Below are 26,637 nucleotides of genomic sequence, written 5' to 3'. Positions count from 1 at the left end.
CTCTCCTCTCCTGGGAAGTGCCCTATAAATCTCCCCACTCTTATCCCTGTGCTGTATTGATGAGCTCTGGCTAGGGCAAAGGAAGAGGAGGGAGAGTTAGGGTGAAGAGGTGGAGGGAGAGTTGGGGACTGGAGGTGAAGAGCAAGACGGGGGAGAGGGAGTGGATTTGGGGGAGTTGTGAAATTAACTTAACCACCACTTGGTTCTTGGTTCACTTCATACTAAAACAAACTTTATTCAGTTCTAACAAGTTCCTTCCTTAGGATTGACCCATTATTGAACTTGAAAAAAAATTATCCCTTCATATAAATTTATTTTGAGAAGAAACCTTGAAAAGAGACTTAAGTCCCACTGTCATTGAATATTATACATGTGCATCTGTAAACACACACTCAGCTCCTACGCCCTGAAACAGTAAAAACAACAACAGACCCCCTCCACTGCAAGCAACCTTCCACCTCGACGCAACTCTTGCTATAACAAATTCCATGAGCCACTGTATTCACCGCAGTGGTGTTGGATATCCATACCGACACAACATCTACAATCTTCAGCTGCACACCTACAGTACACACTGTTGCCTTTTATTGCACTGTGCTGATTAGGAGTGTCACATCCATACGTCTAAAGATGGCTTTCAGGCTCACGTATCTCCTGTATCAGGCCGTTCACACTACGGCTATGTTCCAAATGGCACCCTATTTTATCTGTAGTGCACTTCTTTTCACCAGAGCCTTATGGGCCTTGATCAAAAGTAGTGCACCGTGAAATAATGGTGCTTTTTGGGACACAGCCTGTATCAGGTACCCGATCAGGCAGACACACAGCAGGAAAGCTCTGCCTTGTGACTTTTCCCAAGAACCCCCACTTGGACCCTTTGTAATAAAAATGACACTAGGGATGGTTTTGGGGGGAGCGGGTGAAGATCTGTCTTCATCTGCAGGATGATGCTGAGAGCTAGCGTGTCATTTCTTTGACCTCTGAACTCCCTGCAGGACAATCGGTCACTGCCACAGTTCCTCCAATGAGCTCAAAGTTCGCCAAATGAACTGCTACTGCTCTGTGTTGGACTTAAACGGCAAGTTTGAACAGAACTTCATTTACAAAAGGCATCCATTTTCATAAAATTATTTTTTATTACAAAAAAATTAAAGACAAATCAACAAAACAGTCATACAGAACATAAATAGTTTCCTTGCTGCCAGACATACTCAAATAACACAATAGATAACATATTTCCAGAATACTGTTCTCAGTGCAGATAATAGATTCGTATAGGAGTATAATGATGACTTGAAGCTCTATGGCGGTGGTCATCAAGTCCTTGGTCCTGGAGAGCTACAGGGTGTGATAATGCTGGGTTGGAACAAAGGTCTGTACAACGCTCCAGGACCTGAGCTGGTGACCACAGGTAAATATACAACGTTTTTGCTTGATTCATTTGCAACCTCTATCCTCATCTCCTCTGATCTTTTCAAATGTGTTTTGAGGAGGCGGCAAGGAATGAAGGTCACAAAGAATAAAGGAAAGACTAAAGAGATGCTGGGTAAAGTCTAAACCAAAATGAAGCCTTCACTCTTAAGAGTATCCATTTTAAAAAGCCGAGCTTCACCACATTGGGGTACATGCAGACAGGATCATTGATCAATTTGTTGACTGGGATGGTCTTAGTGTCCGTGTGTCAGAATGATCAAGTGAAAAATATCCCAAAAAGAGCGGCATAATTGACATGACAGGGTTAAGGGTAACGATAGTTGTTTTTCACTTTGGTCCTGAAACGAGAGAAAACAGGTTGTAAACAGTTGAACTTGGATACTCGAGGCAGTCAGTGTTACATTGTTATGTGGCCCTGAGATACATGCAGTAAAATGAAGGACTGAGAGACTGAAGAACTGTAGAGGTGTGGATGAAGACTTCATCGCTCTCTCTATTTGTCTGAGCGTAAAACTCAAGTGCTTGTAATGGACTCCACATGTGTATAATTGAACCAAACACCCCCGTCACCACAAACACACTGCAGCTTCTATAATGCTAACCAGAGACTACGGAGCCATAGAAAACAGAGAGTGGGGAGAGCTGAAATCTTGGGAGATTTAAAAATGTAGATATTTTGTTGTTGTTGACAAACTGTGTGAAAGGGTGTGTGACTCTCGTTGCTCTGTGGTAGAGCTCAACCGACGAGGGACGCCTATGCCAGGTATAATAACTGCACTCTCACGACCCTTTTCCCCCTCAGTCCTGAAGTGCCACCCTCCCCAAACATTTACTTAGCAGGCTGACATTTAAAAATTCCCTCCCCAGGGTAGAAGGTCCGTCCTGGAGTACCAGAGAGGGGGGGGGGGGGGGGGGGTCCATATCCATGGATAGGCCAAGTTGTCCTTGACTGGGTGTTTGCCTTTACCCCCCATAGGTCATACAAGCTACAGAGTGGTGCAAAACCACACAACCTTGGGATCTGGTTCACTTTTAGTGTAAGAGACGTTCAGAGTTTGTCTTTCCACTTGACTGTGTACATGTCATTTTGTATTTTTTTTATTTAACTCGGCAAGTCAGTTAAGAACAAATTCTTATTTACAATGACGTCCTAGGAACAGTGGGTTAACTGCCTTGTTCAGGGGCAGAACGACAGATATTGGGTTGCTAATTTCTGGGAACGTTCAATAGATTGGAAAGATGTAGAAGGCCAAAACATCAATCTTTTAAACTTGTCTAATAAAATTAGAGAGTGTTGCGCCTTTTCAATAGATTCCCTGGTTTTCCTGAAATCCCGGTTGGAGGATTCACAGAATTATGAGGTAATAAGCAGGAAATCCAGAATCCTCCAGCCACGATTTCTGGAAAACCAGGGCATTTATTGAAAGTTCGAGAATTTCGCAACCCTATACAGATGTAATAATTAGACAATGAAATTGACATTAGTACAGGGGTAGGTGGAAAGACATACAAACTGAATAATCATTTGTGGACAGACTACGTAACATACGTTTAGTGTACAAAACAATAGACTAACCAGGTGAATCCAAGTGAAAGCTATGATCCCATAGGAACTCCCAGGTGGCGCAGTGGTCTAAGGCACTACATCGCAGTGCTAGCTGTGCCACCTTAAATGATGGGTTCGAGCCCAGGCTCTGTCGCAGCCGGCCGCGACCGGGAGGCCCATGGGGCGGCGCACAATTGGCCCAGCGTCGTCCGGGTTAGGGAGGGTTTGGCCGGCAGGGATATCCTTGTCTCATCGCGCACTAGCGACTCCTGTGGCGGGCCGGGCGCAGTGCACTCTGACATGGTCACCAGGTGTACGGTGTTTCCTCCGACACATTGGTGCGGCTGGCTTCTGTGATAGATGTGCGTTGTGTCAAGAAGCAGTGCGGCTTGGTTGGGTTGTGTTTCGGAGGACGCATGGCTCTCGACCTTCGCCTCTCCCGAGTCCGTACGGGAGTTGCAGCGATGAGACAAGACTGTAACAATTGGATACCACGAAATTGGGGAGAAAAAAGGGGGGAGAAAAAAAAGAAAGCGATGATCCCTTATTGATGTCACTTGTTAAATCCACTTCAAATCAGTGTAGATGAAGGGGAGGAGACGGCTTAAATAATGATTTTTAAGCCTTTAGACATGTATGTGTGCCATTCAGAGGGTGAATGGGCAAGACAAAGGATTGTGCCTTTGAACGGGGTATGGTAGTAGGTGCACCAGTATGAGTGTGTCAAGTACTGCAACACTACTGGGTTTTTCACGCTCAACAGTTTCCTGTGTGTATCAAGAATAGTCCACCACCCAAAGGACATCCAGCCAACTTGACAACAGTGGGAAGCATTAGGCGTCAACATGGGCCAGCATCCCTGTGGAACGCTTTCGACACCTTGTAGAGTTCATGCCCCGACCAATTGAGGCTGTTCTGTTGGCAAAAGGGGGTGCAACTCAATATTAGGAAGGTGTTCCTAATGTTTTGTACACAGAGTACATGTAAATGGTAGCTGATGATGTTACATACGATTTTAGTTCTGAGTTTCCACAATTACACAGTGAATGACTCACCAAAGCCTATTGTCTATCTAACTAACACGTTACTAGTGTAGTTACCTTCAGGGAGACATCTGGGTTCTTCTGTAAGTCTCATTGGTGATGGAGAGGCGTGTGAGTCTGGCACCGTAGTAGTCCACTATGTAGTCAGACTTATCTGACGGACCCACAATCTAAAGGAAGGAACGAGAAAAGACATCAGGGTACAGACGGTGAAATCCTGGGTACAGCAGGTAACACATATCTGGCAATCACAGCTGAGGGGGACCAGTGACAGCACTCCACCTACTGACCCCAGACCAACAGCACTCCACCTACTGACCAACAGCACTCCACCTACTGACTCCAGACCAACAGCACTCCACCTACTGACCAACAGCACTCCACCTACTGACTCCAGGCCAACAGCACTCCACCTACTGACCCCAGGCCAAACAGCACTCCACTACTGACTCCAGACCAACAGCACTCACCTACGGACCAACAGCCACTCACGCCTCTGATCCGACCAACAGCACTCCACCTACTGACCAACAGCCACTCCACCCTAACTGACCACAATCGCAATCTTACTGACCACCTACTGACCACAGCACTCAACCACTGACCACAGCACTTCACCATACTGACTCAGCACACACTCCACCTACTGACTCCAGGCCAACACACTCCACCTACTGACCAACAGCACTCCACCTACTGACCAACAGCAACTCACCTACTGACTCCAGCCAACAGACTCCACCTACTGACCCAACAGCACTCCACCTACTGACTCCAGACCAACAGCACTCCCACCACTGACCAACAGCACTCCACCTACTGACTCCACCAACAGCACTCCACCTACGACTCCAGACCAACAGCATCCCACCTACTGACTCCAGAGCCAACAGCACTCCGACTACTGACCGAACAGCACTCCACCTACTGGACTCCAGGCCAACAGCACTCCACCTACTGGACTCCAGGCCAACAGCACTCCACCTACTGGACTCCAGGCCAACCACCACTCCAGCCAAACAGCCACCCGCCTACTGACCAACAGCACTCCACCTACTGACTCCAGGACCAACAAGCACGTCCACCTACTGGACTCCAGACCAACAGCACTCCACCTTACTGACACAGCACGCACCTAACTGACTCCACACAACAGCACTCCACCTACTGACTCCAGACCAACAGCACTCCACCTACTGACTCCAGACCAACAGCAGCCCACCTACTGATCCAGACCAACAGCACTCCACACTCACTCTGACTCAGGCCAACAGCACTCCACCTACTGACTCCAGCCAACAGCACTCACCTACTGACTCCAGGCCAACAGCACTCCACTACTGACTCCAACAACCAACAGCACTCCACCTACTGACTCCAGGCCAACAGCATCCACCTACTGACTCAGCCAACAGCACTCACCTACTAGACTCCAGACAACAGCACTCACCTTACTGACCAACAGCACTCCAACCTACACGCCAAACCAACAGCCGACTCCACCTACTGACTCCAGACCAACAGCACTCCACCTACTGACCTCCAGACCAAACAGCTCCACCTACTGACTCCAGGCCAACAGCACTCCACCTAACTGACCCAGACCAACAGCACTCCACCTACTGACCAACAGCACTCCACCTACTGACTCCAGGCCAACAGCACTCCACCTACTGACTCCAGCAACAGCACTCCACCTACGACCAACAGCACTCCACCTACTGACTCCAGCCAACAGCACTCCACCTACTGACTCCAGACCAACAGCACTCCACCTACTGACTCCAGACCAACAGCACTCCACCTACTGACTCCAGACCAACAGCACTCCACCTACTGACTCCAGACCAACAGCACTCCACCTACTGACTCCGACCAACAGCACTCCACCTACTGACTCCAGACCAACAGCACTCCACCTACTGACTCCAGGCCAACAGCATCCACCTACTGACTCCAGACCAACAGCACTCCACCTACTGACTCCAGGCCAACAGCACTCCACCTACTGACTCCAGCCAACAGCACTCCACCTACTGACTCCAGGCCAACAGCACTCCACCTACTGACTCCAGACCAACAGCACTCCACCTACTGACTCCAGGCCAACAGCACTCCACCTACTGACTCCAGCCAACAGCACTCCACCTACGGACTCCAGACCAACAGCACTCCACCTACATGGACCAACAGCACTCCACCTACTGACTCCAGACCAACAGCACTCCACCTACTGACTCCAGACCAACAGCACTCCACCTACTGACTCCAGGCCAACAGCACTCCACCTTACTGACCAACAGCACTCCACTACTTGACTCCAGACCAACAGCACTCCACCTACTTGACTCCAGGCCAACAGCACTCCACCTACTGACTCCAGACCAACAGCACTCCACCTACTGACTCCAGGCCAACAGCACTCCACCTACTGACTCCAGGCCAACAGCACTCCACCTACTGACTCCAGGCCAACAGCACTCCACCTATTAACTTCAGCTAGGCTACCACTCAAGTATGATGCATTCCAGCCTATATTTAATCCATAGCAGATAGTGGCTTTAGTGATCTGGTTTTCAGAAGTGGGTTTGATTTTCACAACAACGTATGCCGGCCTGGAAACCCACTACCTTGAATTTTTTTAATCCCATGCCTGACACACAGCTCCCTCCGTTCACGTTCCATCTATCTATCACATCTGTCTAGCTCTTCCTCTGCCCAGTTTGAGAGTAAATTGGAAAATTCCCCAACATCATTCATCTGGTGTGGACCTCGGTCTTTCAATAGAGAAAGAGAGAGAGCGAGAAGCCTCAAACAAACGCCGTCCGGTCTCCTTTCCTCTAGCCCCGTCCAGCCAGAATCTATTAATAATAATCCCAGGTATTTATTCATTAGTTCAACTTCTCAAAAATGCATTTGCCTGCTCCGACGTTGCGCTTAGTCACAATAGTTAGCCTTTCAAATATAGGGCAGCGCCTCGCGCGAAGGTTAAATGGGTTCTCCGGACACGCAGAACTCTTTATCAAAAGTGTCACTCTTTCTAAAAGGTGAGAGCCCAGACGCAGCGAATACATCTAATTGAGAATGTAAGTGTTGCGCTGGGGCGTGCCAGCCAAAGCAGCTTAAAAGCATTCCTCTCCCAGGCCCTTCAATAATACATTAGGAGAACAATAAACAGTGTGACGGTCGCCTCGTTTAATCAAAGTGGCCGAACGGACGCTGCTGCCGTTTTCAAACGAAATCGCGAATTTATACAGGCCTGCTACACAGTCGGATGTAGTGTAGAACTGGAGAGGAAGAGGAAGGGGGTAAATAGAGGAAGAGGGGTATTCTGTTTCTTTGAAGGGCGTATTATGATTTGTGTTTTGGTCTCAGATGTGATACAGGGTGACTCCAGCAGCATAGGCCTTGGTTGAAATATAATTCAAGATGAAGGCATACAGTCCTAAAACTACACACACCACCACTAGTCTATATGACAAACTAACACGGGGAAAAAAACTATGAATCCCAAACAAATAAGCCTACTTTTCATTATAAACACCTCCCACCATGTTGACTGAGTTAAATCTGAAGGTTTGCTCTATATGCTGATGCTTGTCGTATTCATTAGTCAAATCAAATTGTATTAGTCACATGCGCCGAATACAACAGGTGTTAACCTTAGTGAAATGCTTACTTACGAGCCCCTAACCAACAACACAGTTTTAAAAAATACGGATAAGAATAAGAAATAAAAGTTAAGAGTCAATGTGCAGGGGCACCGGTTAGTTTAAAGTATGTACATGTAGGTAGAGTTATTAAAGTGACTATGCATAGATGATAACAACAGAGAGTAGCAGCGGTGTAAAATAGGGGGGCAATGCAAATAGTCTGGGTAGCCATTTGATTAGMTGTTCAGGAGTCTTATGGCTTGGGGTTAGAAGCTGTTTAGAAGCCTCTTGGACCTAGACATGGCGCTCCGGTACCGCTTGCCATGCGGTAGCAGAGAGAACAGTCTATGAGTAGGGTGGCTGGAGTCTCTGACAATTTTTAGGGCCTTCCTCTGACACCGCCTGGTATAGAGGTCCTTGACGGCAGGAAGCTTGGCCCCAGTGATGTACTAGGCCGTACACATTACCCTCTGTAGTGCCTTGCGGTCGGAGGCAGAGCAATTGCCATACCAGGCAGTGATGCAACCAGTCAGGATGCTCTCGACGGTGCAGCTTTAGAACCTTTTGAGAATCTGAGGACAGATGCCAAATCTTTTCATTCTCCTGCAGGGGAATAGGTTTTGTCGTGCCCTCTTCACGACTGTCTTGGTGTGCTTGGACCATGTTAGTTTGTTGGTGAAGCCCTCAACCTGCTCCACTGCAGCCCCGTCGATGAGAATGGGGGCGTGCTTGGTCCTCTTTCTCCTGTAGTTTACAATCATCTACTTTGTCTTGATCACGTTGACGGAGAGGTTCTTGTCCTGGCACCACACGGCCAGGTCTCTGACCTCCTCCCTATAGGCTGTCTCATCGTTGTCGGTGATCAGGCCTACCACTGTTGTGTCATCGGCAAATTTAATGATGGTGGTGTAGTCGTGCCTGGCCATGCAGTCGTGGGTGAACAGGGAGTATAGGAGGGGACTGAGCACGCACCCCTGAGGGGCTCTCTGTTGAGGATCAGCGTGGCGGATGTGTTGTTACCTACCCTTACCACCTGGGGGCGGCCCATCAGGAAGTACAGGATCCAGTTGCAGAGGGAGGTGTTTAGTCCCCGGGTCCTTAGCTTATTGATGAGGTTTGAGGTCACTATGGTGCTGAACGCTGAGCTGTAGTCAATGAATAGCATTCTCACATAGGTGTTCCGTTTGTCCAGGTGGGAAAGAGCAGTGTGGAGTGCAATAGAGATTGCATCATCTGTGGATCTGTTGGGGCGGTATGCAAATTGGAGTGGGTCTAGGGTTTCTGGGATAATGGTGTTGATGTGAGCCATGACCAGCCTTTCAAAGCGCTTCATGGCTACAGACGTGAGTGCTACAGGTCAGTAGTCATTTAGGCAGGTTACCTTAGTGTTCTTGGGCACAGGCACTATGGTGGTCTGCTTAAAACATGTTGGTATTACAGACTCGGACAGGGAGAGGTTGAAAATGTCAGTGAAGACACTTGCCAGTTGGTCAGCGCATGCTCACAGTACACGTCCTGGTAATCCATTTTGCCCTGTGGCCTTGGGAATGTTGACTTGTTTAAAAGGTCTTACTCACATCGGCTGCGGAGAGTGTGATCACACAGTCTCCCGGAACAGCAGGTGCTCCCATGCATGTTCCAGTGTTATTTGCCTTGAAGCGAGCATATAAGTAGTTTAGCTCGTCTGGTAGGCTCGTGTCACTGGGCACCTCTCGGCTGTGCTTCCCTTTGTAGGCTGTAATAGTTTGCAAGTCCTGCCACACCCAACGAACGTCAGGGCTGTTGTAGTACGATTCAATCTTGGTCCTGTATTGACGCTTTGCCTGTTTGATGGTTCGCCGGAGGGCATAGCGGGTCCGGGTTAGAGACCCGCTCCTTGAAAGCGGCAGCTCTAGCCTTTAGCTCAGTGCGGATGTTGCCTGTAATCCATGGCTTCTGGTTGGGGTTTGTACGTACGGTCACTGTGGGGACGACGTCATCGATGCACTTATTGATGAAGCCAATGACTGATGTGGTGTACTCCTCAATGCCATCGGAGGAATCCTGGAACATATTCCAGTCTGTGCTAGCAAAACAGTCCTGTAGCTTAGCATCCGCTTCCTCTGACCACTTTTTTATTGTTCGAGTCACTGGTGCTTCCTGCTTTAATTTTTGCTTGTAAGCAGGAATTAGGAAGATCGAATTGTGGTTAGATATACCAAATGGATGGCGAGGGAGAGCTTTGTATGCATCTCTGTGTGTGGAGTAGAGGGGGTCAATTTTTTCCCCTTCTGGTTGCACATGCTGATAGAAATTTGGTTAAACAGATTTAAGTTTCCCTGCATTAAAGTCCCCGGCTACTAGGAGCACCGCCCCTGGGTGAGCGTTTTCTTGTTTGAGCAGTAGCAAAACGTTTTCAGATGGAAGTTTAGCTAGATCCCTCTACACTTTGGTTCCTAGTGAATAGGACCCATGTTTGGCTTCCCGCTCCCACACTGGTTCCCCAATGAGTACGGAGAGGGGTAAGAGGGGTGAGCTGAGGCCCTAACAGGATGAAAAATGGATTGGCTTCTCTCCCTGTCAGGCTCTGTGGACTAAACAGGTTAGGGGGGTCCTGGGGGAACGAGGGACGGGGGGGGAGAGAAGTCCTTCTGCGAAAACAAACCAGTCTCATTAACCCCCATTTATAGAGAGCTTAGTGCTGAGAAGAGCAGAGAGCTGCGGCTGCACTGATTGAGACACAGGTGCCCTCTGAATACAAACAGATATTCACGCACGCACACACACACCTCCTGACTGGCTTGGCTATGATTCTGCGCAATGTTCCATGGTTTACTCTGATTGGAGTGTGCGAAGCATGACCATTGTAGCAAAGCCCAGGCTGCTCTGTGATGAAAAAATGTGCTCCACTTCCTTGATTACCATCACTGTTAGTGGGAGAAAGAGCTACCGTTTATACATGAGACTGTGCCCAAATTGAGCAACTTGTTTTTGAAATCTTACAATTATCAAACTTGTATGAAATCCATTCGATTCTGATATCACAGTTGTTCCCTAACTCACTTTGCAGTGTAACCCAACTCACCTTTTGTTGTCTTTTGGCCAACCAATGTAATCATCAGCTGTGACCCAAAAGGAGTCAGCTTCTACCCAACATTAGGGAAATACTGACCTAACCCACCCTTGTCATCAACACACCACATAAACCATTCCTTTCATGGTTACTGTGAAAATAGCATATTCACAGACATAACCAACAGATAAGAGGGATTACTTAACAGCTCTGTGTTCCACAGCTGTCCCCTGAACGCCACTCACCTGCATTGAGATCAACATGAAATCCACCAAGCTCCCAATCCCACAGAAACCAACTGTGCAGAATTTGAGCAGCCCTAGAGAGAGAGACATGTTGGAGTTAAATAGGGTATACATCAGGGAGGGCTCTCCAACCCTGTTACTGGAGAGCTACCCTCCTGTAGGTTTACACCAGGGCTCTCCAACCCTGTTACTGGAGAGCTACCCTCCTGTATGGTTTACACCAGGGCTCCAACCCTGTTACTGGGAGCTACCCTCCTGTAGGTTTACACCAGCTCTCCAACCCTGTTACTGGAGAGCTACCCTCCTGTAGGTTTACACCAGGGCTCTCCACCCTGTTACTGGAGAGCTACCCTCCTGTAGGTTTACACAGGCTCTCCAACCTGTTACTGGAGAGCTACCCTCCTGTAGGTTACACCAGGCTCTCCAACCCTGTTACTGGAGAGCTACCCTCCTGTAGGTTTACACCAGGGCTCTCAACCCTGTTACTGGAGAGCTACCCTCCTGTAGGTTTACACCAGGGCTCTCCAACCCTGTTACTGGAGACTACCCTCCTGTAGGTTTACACCAGGGCTCTCCAACCCTGTTACTGGAGAGCTACCCTCCTGTAGGTTTACACCAGGGCTCTCCAACCCTGTTACTGGAGAGCTACCCTCCTGTAGGTTTACACCAGGGCTCTCCACCCTGTTACTGGAGAGCTACCCTCCTGTAGTTTACACCAGGGCTCTCCAACCCTGTTACTGGAGAGCTACCCTCCTGTAGGTTTACACCAGGGCTCTCCAACCGTGTACTGGAGAGCTACCCTCCTGTAGGTTTACACCAGGGCTCTCCAACCGTGTACTGGAGAGCTACCCTCCTGTAGGTTACACCAGGGCTCTCCAACCCTGTTACTGGAGAGCTACCCTCCTGTAGTTTACACCAGTGGCTTCCAACCCTGTTACTGGAGAGCTACCCTCCTGTAGGTTTACACCAGGGCTCTCCAACCCTGTTACTGGAGAGCTACCCTCCTGTAGGTTTACACCAGGCTCTCCAACCCTGTTACTGGAGAGCTACCCTCCTGTAGGTTTACACCAGGGCTCTCCAACCCTGTTACTGGAGAGCTACCCTCCTGTATGTTTACACACGGCTGTCCAACCCTGTTACTGGAGAGCTACCCTCCTGTAGGTTTACACCAGGGCTCTCCAACCGTGTTACTGGAGAGCACCCTCCTGTAGGTTTACACCAGGGCTCTCACCCTGTTACTGGAGAGCTACCCTCCTGTATGTTTACACCACGGCTGTCCAACCCTGTTACTGGAGAGCTACCCTCCTGTAGGTTTACACCAGGGCTCTCAACCCTGTTACTGGAGAGCTACCCTCCTGTAGGTTTACACCAGGGCTCTCCAACCCTGTTACTGGAGAGCTACCCTCCTGTAGTTTACACCAGGGCTCTCCAAACCCTGTTACTGGAGAGCTACCCTCCCTGTATGTTTACACCACGGCTGTCCAACCCTGTAACTGGAGAAGCTACCCTCCTGTAGGTTTACACCAGGGCTCTCCAACCGTGTTACTGGAGAGCTACCCTCCTGTAGGTTTACACCAGGGCTCTCCAACCCTGTTACTGGAGAGCTACCCTCCCGCAGGTTTTCGCTCCAACCCCAGTTGTAACTAACCTGATTCACCTTCTCAACCTGTTAATTATTAGAATCAGGTGTGCTAGATTCGGGTTGGAGTGGAAAACCTACAGGCCTGTAGCTCTCCAGGAACAGGGTTGGAGAGCCCTGGTATAAAGCTTTATAGGGTACTCCATGCCTCTTTAAAGTTGGCATAAATAAAACCCTGCGTGCCCCTAATCATTATTTTCTAGCTATTGTGTGAGCGACGCTTTGTTGCTTACATGAAAACTCTCCAATCCAGGCGACTGGGCAAGGTTTCAGTTTATTCCCCATGTTCGGTTCCAACTTTGCCCATGTGTGGCTGAATGGGAAACTTGCGAGGCAAAGGTGAATGATATTGAACGCTTTCACTGCTGGGCGGCGGAGTGGAGAGGCTATGTGTGTGTTGGTTGTTTAGTTGTTTACTGCTTGATTTGCTTTCAGAGGGAAGTCAACTTTGTGTCCAAAACAACTGAGGATTGGGAATAACAGGTCTTTATCGTTGAGAGGAGCAGTGAAGAAGAGTAAACATGAATGTGTGCAGCTGAGGGTGTGAATTGGATGTATGAAAACACAGAGCAAGGCGAGCAGGTCATTCAACTAAACACATCATCCTGTCAACATTCACACTGTCACTAGCTTACGACATAACTATGTAACATAACTGCAAGGTAGACCCGGGGATGACACTACTGCATGTCTGGGCGTACTCACTGCATTACTGGGCAATGACTACTGCTACTCACTAGCTCACTGCCACACACACACACTGAATTGCAGGCAAATTATGGAAACGCCAACTCTTGTAATTAAAACATAATTACTCCAAATAATTGTTAACACTATTGTAAATTGCTCCATTGGAGGTAACAGGGGTAGCTTTGTTGATTCCAGGGTGGACGTTTTTAAAAACGATGCCAGTCGGGTGGCTCCTCTACAAAGCAGAAGCCCACTTAATAACCCACCGTTCCATGGTGATGCCCGAGCCAACCGTGCCAAACCAGGCCAGGTGTTGCTCAGTGCAGCCTCTAAAGCCGACTCATGCCCGTCCGCAGTGTGGCTCTGCGATGCCAAAGTACTCCATGCTAGTTGGAAAAACTAAAACCCCCCCCAAAAAACAAGGCAGGGCTTTCAGCCACGGTAATCTTGCAGGTGCCTAATTAAGAACAAGAATAAAGGAAAGGGACAAAAAGAGGAAGAAACAGCAGTGTGTTTCACTCCAGTGTCTGGGTTTACCACTGTTTTATAATGCCATGTAATAGTGGTTTCTTTCAGGTCCTCACAGGAAGTAGTGACCCTCTGTTTCTTATAGACCTGCTTCATTGATTAATGCTCAACTCTGATAAATGGTCTTCTTCATACTAATCCACAAACATGTAAGTTGTGTTTCTGTCCAAAACCAGCAGATCTTTTCAAACTCTCATATAAAAAACATGATAAATAAATCCAATAAATGAATGGGTAGCTAGTCATGTATTTCAACATGTGTTCTTCCTTTTCTAACAAAAACAATTACAAAGAAAATATTTCATTGTATTTAGACCGGTATGTTAGCAGCAGATAGGATTTGAAAATGAATATACTTATAAATATAATATCCATTGCACCCCCATGTCAGTTGTTGAGAGTGTACAGCAATAACAACAGTCAGACTGTACCTAAAGCTGGGTATCCCAGGTAGAAGCGATCTGCTCCTAACCATCCCAGGAAGAGCGACAGGGCCACCGCTACTTTGTAGGAGTAACCGCTCCTGTAAGGAAATAACATGTTAGCTCAAAACAGTTCAATAATGTTTCACATTTGTACAAAAACATCACATAACTATATGATGGTATATGATTTAGCCTAATCAATATCAATTGAAAATAAAACATGTTCAGGGTCATCATAGCTAAAACGTTTTGCTATGGTATGCCCTAATGAATACAACCCTGATACAGCCTATACAAAACATTAAGAACACCTGCTCTTTCCATGACCGACTGACCAGGTGAATCCAGGTGAAAGCTATGACCCCTTATTGATGTCACGTGTTAAATTCACTTCAAATCAGTGTAGATGAAGGGGAGGAGACGGCTTAAAGACAGATTTTTAAGCCTTTAGACAATTGAGACATGGATTGTGTGTGTGAGCCACTCAGAGGGTGAAAGGTCAAGACAAAAGATGCAAGTGCCTTTAAACGGGGTATGGTGTCAAGAACTGCAATGTTACTGGGGTTTTCACGCTCAACAGTTTCCTGTGTGTATCAAGAATGGTCCGCTACCCAAAGGACATCCAGCCAACTTGACAACTGTGGGAAGCATTGGAGTAAACATGGGTCAGCATCCCTGTGGAACGCTTTCGACACCTTGTAGAGTCCATGCCCCGACAAATTAAGGCTGTTCTAAGGGCAAAGGGGGGTGGTGCAAGTCAATGTTAGGAAATTGTTCCTAATGTTTGGCATACTGGGTGTACATGTGCAACACTTCCACAGTGTCTGGTACTGTACATACACATTCCTGCAAGGGAGGCTTTTGTTAAAGCCCACTTCCTCTCCGCTGAATCGAAACTCTGTCCCATTGGACAAGCGGCAGCTGACGTTTGGAGCAGGTAGGCATTCCACTGAAAACCACAACAGATGGTTTAGGATAAAGCAACACAGAAAAGCAGTTATGTGGGTACCAAATTGTGTAGATTCTGATGGAAATACACATTGATAAAAGTATTACAAAATATTATGACCAGTGGGTGACATGTCTGGCGACAGGTAGCCTAGTGGGTAGTGTGTTGGGCCAATAACCGAAAAGTTGCTGGATCGAATCCCCGAGCTGACAAGGTAAAAATCTGCCATTCTGCCCCTGAACAAGGCAGTTAACCCACTGTTCCGCAGTAGGCTGTCATTGTAAATAAGAATTTGCTCTTAACTGACTTGCCTAGTTAAATAAAGGTTAAATAAATAAAATAAAAATATGCAGGCAATGAAAGAACTGGGACATTTTCAGCTTCCAGGAATTGTGTACAGATCCTTGTGACATTGTGCCGTGCATTATCATGCTGCAACATGAACTGATGGTGGTCGATGAATGGCACGACAATGGGCCTCAGGATCTCTTCACAGTATCTCTGTGCATTCAAATTGCCATTGATAAAATGCAATTGTGTTTGTTGTCTGTAGCTTATGCCTGTCCACACCTTAATCTGACCACCACAATGGGGTACTCTGATCACAACGTTGACATTAGCAAACCGCTCGACCACACGATGCTGTCTGTCATCGGCCCGGGACAGTCGAAAACGGGGATTTATCCATGAAGAGCACACTTCTCCAGTGTGCCAGTGGTCATTGAAGGTGAGCAGTCTGTTATGATGCCAAACTGCAGTCAGGTCAAGACACTGGTGAGGACGACGAGCTTCCCCGAGACGGTTTCTGACAGTTGGCGCAGAAATTCTTCAGTTGTGCAAACCCACAGCTTCATCACCTGTCCGGGTGGTTGGTCTCATCCCACAGGTGAAGAAAGTGGATATGAGGGTTCTGGGCTGGCGTGGTTACATGTGTTCTGCAGGTGTGAGGCCAATTGGACGTAATGCCAAATTCTCTAAAACAACACTTATGGTCGAGAAATTAACATTAAATTCTCTGGCAACAGCTCTGGTGGACAATCCTGCAATCAGCATGCCAATTGGACGCTCCCTCACAACTTGAGACATCTGTGGCACTGTATTGTGTTCCAAAACTGCACATTTTAGAATGGCCTTTAATTGTTCCCAGCACAAGGTGCATCTGTGTAATGATCATGCTGTTTAATCAGCTTCCTGATATGCCACACCTGTCAGTTGGATGGATTATCTTGACAAAGCAGAAATGCTCACTAACAGGGATGTAAACAAATTTGTGCACAACATTTGAGAGAAAAAGCTTTTTGTGCGTATGGAACATTTCTGGGATATTTTATTTAAGCTCATGAAACCAACACATTACATGTTGCGTCAAAAAATGTCTTCAGTATATTATACATCACTCAACCAGAACCACTTACCCCAAGCAATCATGTCCTTGCAATTCACAGGTTCTTGAGTGGCATCGTCTATCCTTGGTTCTTTACAAATATACTTGAACAGTATTAAGGCAACAACAAAATATCAACTGTCATCCACAGAATATTAAATAATGTAACATGATATCTAACAAATTGTGCTTGTCAGGTTGATATACAGTACCAGTCAAAAGTTTGGACACACCTACATAAAGTGTTAAACAAATCAAAATATATTTTAGATTTTAGATTCTTCAAAGTAGACACCATTTGTCTTGATGACAGCTTTGCACAAGCTTGGCATTCTCTCAACCAGCTTCACCTGGAATGCTTTTCCAACAGTCTTGAAGGAGTTCCCACATATGCTGAGCACTTGTTGTCTGCTTTTCCTTCACTCTGTGGTCCAACTCATCCCAAACCATCTCAATTGGGTTGAGGTCGGGAGATTGTGGAGGCCAGGTCATCTGATGCAGCACTCCATCACTCTCCTTCTTGGTCAAATAGCCCTTATTTAACCTTTATTTCACTACGCAAGTCAGTTAAGAACAAATTCTTATTTACAATGACGGCCTACCCCGGCCAAACCCGAACGATGCTGGGCCAATTATGCGCCGCCCTATTGGACTCCCAATCACGGCTGGTTGTGATACAGCCTGGAATCGAACCAGGGTCTGTAGTGCCGCCTTTAGCACTGAGATGCAGTGCCTTAGACCGCTGCGCCTTCTTGGAAAAATTATCCTTGCACAGCCTGGAGGTGTGTTGGGTCATTGTCCTGTTGAAAAGCAAATGATAGTTCCACTAAGCGCAAAACAGATGGGATGGCGTATCGCTGCAGAATGCTGTGGTAGCCATGCTGGTTAAGTGTGCCTTGAATTCTAAATAAATCACAGACAGTGTCACCAGCAAAGCACCCCCACACCATCACACTTCCTCCTCCATGCTTCACGTGGGAACCACACATGGAGATAATCTGTTCACCTGCTCTGCGTCTCACAAAGACACGGCGGTTACAACCCAAAAAATCTCACATTTTGATTCATCAGACCAAAAGACATATTTCCACCGGTCTAATGTCCATTGCTCGTGTTTCTTGGCCCAAGCAAGTCTCCTCTTCTTATGGGTGTCCTTTAGTAGGGGTTTCTTTTAGAGGTCGACCGATTAATCGGAATGGCCGATTAATTAGGGCCGATTTCAAGTTTTCATAACAATCGGAAATCGGTATTTTTGGACACCGATTTGGCCCGATTTTTAAAAATAGATTTTTTACACCTTTATTTATCTAGTTAAGTCAGTTAAGAACACATTCTTATTTTCAATGACGGCCTAGGAACGGTGGGTTAACTGCCTTGTTCAGGTGCAGAATGACAGATTTTTACCTTGTCAGCTCGGGGATTTAATCTTGCAACCTTACAGTTAACTAGTCCAACGCTCTAACCACCTGATTACATTGCACTCCACGAGGAGACTGCCTGTTACGCGAATGCAGTAAGAAGCCAAGGTAAGTTGCTATCTAGCATTAAACTTATCTTATAAAAAACAATCAATCAATCATAATCACTAGTTAACTACACATGGTTGATGATATTACTAGTTTATCTAGCGTGTCCTGCGTTGCATATAATTGATGCGTTGCGTATTCGCGAAAAAGGACTGTCGTTGCTCCAATGTGTACCTAACCATAAACATCCATGCCTTTCTTAAAATCAATACACAAGTATATATTTTTAAACCTGCATATTTAGTTAATATTGCCTGCTAACATGACTCGTTGCGAACTGTGAAGACTATTTCTTCCTAACAAAGACAGCCAACTTTGCAAAACGGGGGATGATTTAACAAAAGCACATTTGCGAAAAAAGCACAATCGTTGCACGACTGTACCTAACCATAAACATCAATGCATTTCTTAAAATCAATACACAGAAGTATATATTTTTAAACCTGCATATTTAGCTAAAAGAAATCCAGGTTAGCAGGCAATATTAACCAGGTGAAATTGTGTCACTTCTCTTGCGTTCATTGCACGCAGAGTCAGTGTATATGCCACAGTTTGTGCCGCCTAATTTGCCAGAATTTTACGTAATTATGACATAACATTGAAGGTTGTGCAATGTAACAGGAATATTTAGACTTAGGGATGCCCCCCGTTAGATAAAATACGGAACGGTTCCGTATTTCACTGAAAGAATAAACGTCTTGTTTTCGAGATGATAGTTTCCGGATTCGACCATATTAATGACCTAAGGCTCGTATTTCTGTGTGTTATAATTAAGTCTATGATTTGATAGAGCAGTCTGACTGAGCGGTGGTAGGCACCAGCAGGCTCGTAAGCATTCATTCAAACAGCACTTTCGTGCGTTTTGCCAGAAGCTCTTCGCTATGCTTCAAGCATTGAGCTGTTTATGACTTCAAGCCTATCAATTCCCGAGATTAGGCTGGTGTAACCGATGTGAAATGGCTAGCTAGTTAGCGGGGTGCCCGCTAATAGCGTTTCAAACGTCACTCGCTCTAAGACTTGGAGTGGTTGTTCCCCTTGCTCTGCATGGGTAACGCTGCTTCGAGGGTGGCTGTTGTCGACGTGTTCCTGGTTCGAGCCCAGGTAGGGGCGAGGAGAGGGACTGAAGCTATACTGTTACACTGGCAATACAAAAGTGCCTATAAGAACATCCAATAGTCAAAGGTATATGAAAATACAAATCGTACAGAGAGAAACAGTCCTATAATTCCTATAACAACTACAACCTAAAACTTCTTACCTGGGAATATTGAAGACTCATGTTAAAAGGAACCACCAGCTTTCATATGTTCTCATGTTCTGAGCAAGGAACTTAAACTTAGCTTTTTTACATGGCACATATTGCACTTTTACTTTCTTCTCCAACACTTTGTTTTTGCATTATTTAAACCAAATTGAACATGTTTCATTATTTATTTGAGGCTAAATTGATTTTATTGATGTATTATATTAAGTTAAAATAAGTGTTAATTCAGTATTGTTGTAATTGTCATTATTACAAATACATTGGGGGAAAAAATGTGATCGTCCGATTAATCGGCTTTTTTAAATCCTCCAATAATCGGTATCGGTGTTGAAAAATCATAATCGGTCGACCTCTAGTTTCTTTGCAGCTATTCGACCATAAAGGCCTGATTCACACAGTCTCTTCTGAACAGTTGATGTTGAGATTTGTCTGTTACTTGAACTCTGAAGCATTTATTTGGGCTGAAATTTCTGAGGCTGGTACTCTAATGAACTTATACTCTTCCTTTCCTGTGGCGGTCCTCATGAGAGTCAGTTTCATCATAGCACTTGATGAAACTTTCAAAGTTCTTGAAATTTTCCAGAACGACTGACCTTCATTTCATCAAGTAACAATGGACTGTTGTTTCTCTGCTTTTTTGAGCTGTTCTTGCCATAATATGGACTTGATCTTTTACCAAATAGGGCTATCTTCTGTATACCACCCTTACCTTGTCACAACACAACTGATTGGCTCAAACACATTAAGAAGGAAATTAACTTTTAACAAGGCACACATGTTAATTGAAATTAATTCCAGGTGACTACCTCAAGAAGCTGGTTGAGAGAATGCCAAGAGTGTGCAAAGCTGTCAAAGGCAAAGTGTGGCTAATTTTAAGAATCTCAAATATAAAATGTGTTATTTCACAGTTTTGATGTCTTCACTATTATTCTACAATGTAAAAAAGTAGTAAAACTAAAGAAAAACCCTGGAATGAGTAGGCGTGTCCAAACTTTTGACTGGTACTGTATATTCATCCATTCAGTCATCAGCATCGTCCTGAGGAACATATCCACATGACATTACAAAAATACATACCAATGAATAATGGTTGACAGAATAGTAGCGTTAGTTATCTATCTTACACATGCTGTCAATAAAGACCCGAGAACACATCTTGATGAAAAAACAAGACTCTTGCGAAGAGTTAACGTTACATGGAAGATGACAGGTGAACAGACGAGAAAACATAACTATACTATTCATCTGCTTCAAAATCTGATTAGTTATGTTTTCCAAAAGTACACAACATGCAGGCTTATGTTTGCTAGCTAGCTAAGAAAATGCATGCTAACGTCAGTTAGCCAGGTAACATTAGCTAGCTAGTGTGCATGAAAACCCTGTCATATTTTCGTGATTTGCAAGTAATCACGTGTAAAAGGATATTGTCCCAGGCGTAGACTTTCACAACTATCGACATCATTTGCTAGAACAAATTGGAAATGGCAATACGTACAGTAAAACAAAATGCCCAACGATATGGTCCGTAAAGAAAACAGACGACTTCYGGGAAACGCCATGTTGACAACGCTCCCACTTGGTCACGTGACATCGTTTTTAAAGCGACACCTCTGTCTGAGTATCATCCAAAACCAAAACCTTGTGAATTCGTACCAGTAAGACTTGTTTTCAACTTTAAAAGTAGTTTAACTGAAACATCTGAACAGGTTAAGCTATAAGAGTGTTACAATGCAAGTGGTCAATAGAAATGAAATTAATGTATCCTTGTAGTAGGATAATCTTACCCCATTTGCACACACTGTATATAGATTTTTTTATATTGTGTTATTGACTGTACGTTTGTTTATTCCATGTGTAACTCTATGTTGTTGTTTGTGTCGCACTGCTTTGCTTTATCTTGGCCAGGTCGCAGTTGTAAATGAGAACTTGTTCTCAACTGGCCTACCTGGTTAAATAAAGGTGAAATAAAATAAAATAGTATGCAAAACATGTTAATGCTAGCTAGCAAATCCGTTTCTGTATCGCAACAGCTAGCTAACGTTAGAACAGTAGCTGACTCATTTAAGTTGGCTAGCTACTGACTGTAGCTAGCTGACTCACTGAAGTTAGCGGAACATTTCGAGAAGCTCATTTAAAAGTTGTTTTATGGAGTTATTTGATGTTCAGTCAAAGCTCCTGTTAAAGAGAATCTACACTTACTTAAAACAAAAGTTTAGTTCATACATTTAGACTAGCTATGCTAGTTCGCTGGACAGAAAGAAATGATGATGTGCACCTGCTGATTGTAAAGCAAGTGTTTGCTAACGTTAACTACATCTCTACATTTAGAGGGCTCTCACAGCTTAAACGTAGCTCACTAACAAAGTGATAGTTCAGTGATTTTTGTGGAGCAGTTTCTCCAGTTCGTTATTTTTCTCTCGCCCCACTGATTCGTTTAAAACTTTACATCCTGGTTCAGGTAAGGGGCGGGTTCATTTATAAAATTCCGCTGTACCGGTAAGGTGGAACAAAATCATATCTCTTCCTATAGCTAGATAGTTTAGTAGCTAGTTAGCTAGTTTTATCTTCTTTTGGGTTTAGCTTATACATTTGTTGTGGTTAACTTGAGACATCTGTGGCATTGTGTTACTTGGCAAATATAAACGTGGCTTAGCTTACCTGTCGAAACTTGTTTACCACTGGTTATGTAAATAGTTAACCCATGCTAATGGCTTGCTGACAGAAGGACAATTGTGTATTTCTCACAAAGATTTGAACGTATACTTTTAGTGTTGTATTGTGAAGTGTTGCAAAAGGGCTGTATTGTGATGATGCTTAGCCAACTTGATGGACCCAGCTCAAAAGCAGTACCACTTTGTACTCTGTAGTAATGGAGGCGATCACTAATTGTTCTTGATAGGCCTTTTATTCGATGCATTGTCATCTGCCTAAAGATGATTAGAATTGTTGTTATGAACTTTGTTTTTCATGTAAACTTGCACTGCTTCCTCACAGGCTGCATCACAAAGATACTCTGAGACCGAGTTAGGACAATGTATGAAAATGTTCCAACAGGTACATTTAAGTCTGCTCCCATTATTGAACTGTTTTATGAACAGTACTGGATAAAAATGTGATACAAATGAACTTTTCCATAATAAACATTGTGTGTGTGTGTGTGTGTTTGTGTGCGTGCGTGTACGAGCACATGGGGCTGTGTGTTTATGATGTGTGTGTCAGTCTCCACAGTGGAGCGCCAGCAGATATTGCAGGCTTTGGAGCGGCTGCAGGCCAAGATGGCCCAGAGGGAGGAGTGGACCCACAGTGAGAGGCTGGGGGTGCTGAGGGATGCTCTACAGAGCCCACTGCTAGGACACATCCTCACGCTGCAGCATTCAATCAAACAACTCAAAGACCAGGTAATGATGGATACCTGCAGAGAAAGGGAAAACCTGCTATTAAGACCCATGGCTTGTGAATAGCACTTAGGAGATTTCATTAGTGAGGGAAAGGGGGATACCTTGTCAGTTGTACAACTCAATGCATTCAACTGAATTGTGTTTTCTGTATTTAACCCAACCCCTCTGAATCAGTGAAGTGCCATAATCAACATCCGTGTCTTTGGTGCCTGGGAACAGTGGGTTAACTGCCTTGCACAGGGGCAAACGACAGATTTTTACCTTGTCAGCAACCTTTCGGTTACCGGCCCAATGCTCTAACCACTAGGCTACCTGCCGCCCCCTGTGGCCACTTATGATTATACTATGATTAAGCCTACTGTTCTGCTATTATATGTGGGCTTACATGCAGCAAGACAATGATCCAAAACACACAATCAAATATATATGAAAATGGCTAAAAAGCAACACATTTGAAGTTTTGGAATGGAAGTGAAAGACCAGACCTAATCCTAATTGAGATGTTGTGGCAGGACTTGAAACGAGCAGTTCATGCTTGAAAACCCACAAATGTCGCTGAGTTAAAGCATTTTTGCATGGAAGAGTGGTCCAAAATTCCTCCACAGAGACGTGAGAGACTGATTAACAACTATAGGAAGTGTTTGTTGAGTCATTGCAGCTAAAGGTGGCACAACCAGTTATTGAGAGTAAAGGGGCAATACATTTTTCACACAGGGGAATAACTTTGTTTATGAAATTAATGAAATAGGTATGTCATTTGTGTTATTTGTTCACTCAGGTTCCATTTATCTAACATTACAGTAGGTTATGGATGAAGATCTGATAACATTCAGTATAAAAAAATATGCAAAAGTAGAGAATTAGAAACGGGGCAAATACTTTTTCACAGCACTTTAGCAACAAATAAACCTTGTTTTGGAATATGTAACATTTCAGATTGTGATGAAATGGTAAAACCACTCAATGTCAGTGTGCTTTAAATCTACAGAACACAGCATTCTAAACCTTTCACTTGCGCTTAAAAGGAGGCATGGGAAAAACCGCCCAGCCACACTCGAAATCATTTGTATTCAGGTTGCATTGTTATTGACGTAAAAAAAAGAACCCTTGAAATAAACAATCCACATGCCAAATTAAGATAATGGCAATACCCAATGCCTGCCTTCATATTCTAAGTGCTGCGAAGGTCAGCCGAGTGTCTATGAATGCTTCAGGTAAAAACGTATGGCGTGATAGCAAGGCGGAGGTGGCGTAGCGGCTTTCCTGTGCATTTATCAAGCTTTAATATCTACTGGCGGGGCTTGAGTAAGTGCCTTGTCCGAGATGTATTGATGAAATGGTGGGGAAAGGCTGCGCCGTCAGCCCGGGCTAAATAAGCAAGGAGACTGATAACTTTCCACAATGTGAGTCATTAATGCATTACCTGTTTGGGACCGGCCAGAGCTGCTGCAGAGAATTTTATTGCCCCCCCCCCTACCCTACAGTAGTGCTAATATGTGAAAGAATGTGGCTTACGGTTGTTGGTGAACGAAAGCAGCTTAGAATGTCAGCCTTTCCTTGGATACTTTTTTTGTGTGGCTTTATCGAATTAGATGTCTCTGAACTATCTTAGTTCACAATCACATTAAATAAAATTATTCTACTGAATTTTTGTAAACAGTAAACAAAGCAGCTCTACCTTAGCTTTCTATGTATCTCCCTCCACTGTGAAATGACACACCAAACCTCCCTCTCCTCCCCCCCAGCTGAACTGCATGCCTCCAGACACCTGCAGTGATTTCAGCTTCTCTAGGAAGGGCCAGCTGATTGTCAGTGCCAGCCGCCCAGCCAGCACGTCCGGCCCCGGCTCTGTGTTGTCCAACGGCTCGGCCCTTGCCTCCCCCGACCAGCTCCAGGGATGGTTCTGCACCTCCGCTAAGGTGGGCGGCTGTACCGGTTCTGCCCCACACACTGCCCACCTGATGCTATGGTCACAGCTAGCTAGGATATTCCACCGTGGAGAGATTATGGTTTTAGAGTAGACTGTCATTTGTGTGTTGGTGTGCTGTAATTGGTGGAGAATCAAGACAATATGGGTTTAAATAGTTTTACCTGGGTGTTTTATGTAGGCCAAACAGAGGTTTAATGCTTTTAATTGTTTTACTGCATCAGGGATAGCGTACACAGACGTTTCAGCTTTACAGCCTTCTTCAGTGTATAGGTACAATTTTCTTTCATTCAAAACAGCATTTATAAAGAACAACGGATGAGCAGCTGGTGCTTCTAATCAGGGTTTCAGCTCATCTGCCAATCCAACACATTGGTTAAATCAGATGGGGTCAAAGAGAGAAAAGAGGGATTCATAAAAGGATGCTTCCCCTGTAGATCGTGTATCTCTTGTAGCACCATAAGGAAATGTTTTAACTTTGTATGCCCTCAGACTTCTAGGACCTATAAGATAAAGTCATGTATAACTTGCACTACTAAAGGAGTTACTTAGATGTTAGTGTTCTTGTAGTAAGATTTATATTGGAAAAACAAAGTACGCCTTGGAGAACATAAATCCACTATTAGACGTCAAGATATCACCTCGCCAGTTGCGAGACACTTTATAGAACAGAATCATTCTGTTAATGAATTGCGTTGAGTCGGGATGGAAAATGTTCATCCAGCACGTAGAGGAGGTAACTATGACAACAAAATACTGTGGCTATATAAATCACATTCTTTATCTCCACACGGTTTAAACAAAGAATTCGATTTCACCTCCTTCCTATGAGCCACAGTTAATTGTTATACAAGAACACTGTCCATATCAGATTCTGCATTTAGTTCATGAGTTGGCCCCACATGTTTATGAATGGCTTTGCCTGATGTCCTTTGTGGTGGGCTATCTCATGAATTGATGTGATGTATTTAGGTGAGCAGACATCTGGGGCAATTGATTTGTGAGTTGCCCTTCGTCCCTGCTCCCATAACCTATATTTCTGTATCTCTTTGTGACCTATTTGTATACAGTTAGGGCAGAAAAGCCACGTCCCTGATTGGCAGATGAGTGTCAACCCTGATTAGAACCACCTGCTGCTCATCTGTAGTTCTTTTCAAATGCTGTTTTCAATTAAATAACATCGCACTGAAGAAGGCTGTAAAGCCAAAACGTCTGTGTAAGCTATCTCTAATACAGTAATATCTATATATTTTTAAGAATGAGGTAAGTTTTATGCGACATACACCTCTTTTTGTTTGCCAGAATATGTGCGTTTTAAAGAACTAGGTAGTCATATGAACAGTGCCAATTGTGTTTTGGATAATACATCAATAGTCTTTGTCACCTATCCCTTAACCCAACATGTAACTCTTCTGTTTTCGATATGCTATGATATCATAATTACTTGAAGAGTGAAGTGGTATGTATTGGGAATGTGGCATTTTATTCCTCAGGGAACTCAGTGCAGGTAAATCAGTTTCTGTGTAATAACTGTATACAAATAGGTATACACATATATTTACCTGCACTGAGTTCCCTGAGGAATAAAATGCCACATTCCCAATACATACCACTTCACTCTTCAAGTAATTATGATATCATAGCATATCGAAAACAGAAGAGTTACATGTTGGGTTAAGGGATAGGTGACAAAGACTATTGATGTATTATCCAAAACACAATTGGCACTGTTCATATGACTACCTAGTTCTTTAATGTCAACATAAGAAACTATAAGGTTCATAAGTTCATTAGAATTCCAGATAAAGAAATGCCATAGCGGAATGAGACAACAGTAGAGAAATATATCTACAAAACTATATGAAATGTGCCCAGAAGTAACCGCACACAATGTGATTCTGTGGCTGGAAGAAAATAAAAAAAAGTATGTGCAG

General features: G+C 44.7%; 2 protein-coding genes across 2 annotated transcripts in view; one reads left to right on the top strand and one right to left on the bottom strand.

Moving 5' to 3' along the window:
• Nucleotides 1-1,112: 1,112 nt before the first annotated feature.
• Nucleotides 1,113-20,966, bottom strand: LOC111952397 (TM2 domain-containing protein 1). The gene is made up of 7 exons (XM_070435078.1): nt 20,790-20,966; nt 16,620-16,679; nt 15,096-15,204; nt 14,262-14,353; nt 10,974-11,047; nt 4,081-4,193; nt 1,113-1,772 (listed from the first exon to the last, which is right to left on the bottom strand). The coding sequence occupies exons 1-6, from the start codon at nt 20,935-20,937 to the stop codon at nt 4,083-4,085; spliced, it is 594 nt and encodes a 197-aa protein (XP_070291179.1). The 5' UTR covers nt 20,938-20,966; the 3' UTR covers nt 1,113-1,772; nt 4,081-4,082.
• Nucleotides 20,967-20,970: 4 nt separating this feature from the next.
• LOC111952688 (inaD-like protein) overlaps nt 20,971-26,637 on the top strand; it is a 203,128-nt gene continuing 197,461 nt past the window's right edge. The window contains exons 1-4 of the mRNA XM_023971582.2: nt 20,971-21,033; nt 22,373-22,432; nt 22,598-22,776; nt 24,522-24,695. Coding sequence (XP_023827350.2) covers nt 22,411-22,432; nt 22,598-22,776; nt 24,522-24,695 — 375 coding nt within the window. The 5' untranslated portion in view covers nt 20,971-21,033; nt 22,373-22,410. The remainder of the gene's footprint in view (nt 21,034-22,372; nt 22,433-22,597; nt 22,777-24,521; nt 24,696-26,637) is intronic.

Source organism: Salvelinus sp. IW2-2015, linkage group LG26 (assembly GCF_002910315.2).
Source record: "Salvelinus sp. IW2-2015 linkage group LG26, ASM291031v2, whole genome shotgun sequence".
NCBI lineage: Eukaryota > Metazoa > Chordata > Actinopteri > Salmoniformes > Salmonidae > Salvelinus > Salvelinus sp. IW2-2015.
Note: the sequence above shows the minus strand (reverse complement) of the source record. Positions and strands in the feature narration are given on the sequence as shown.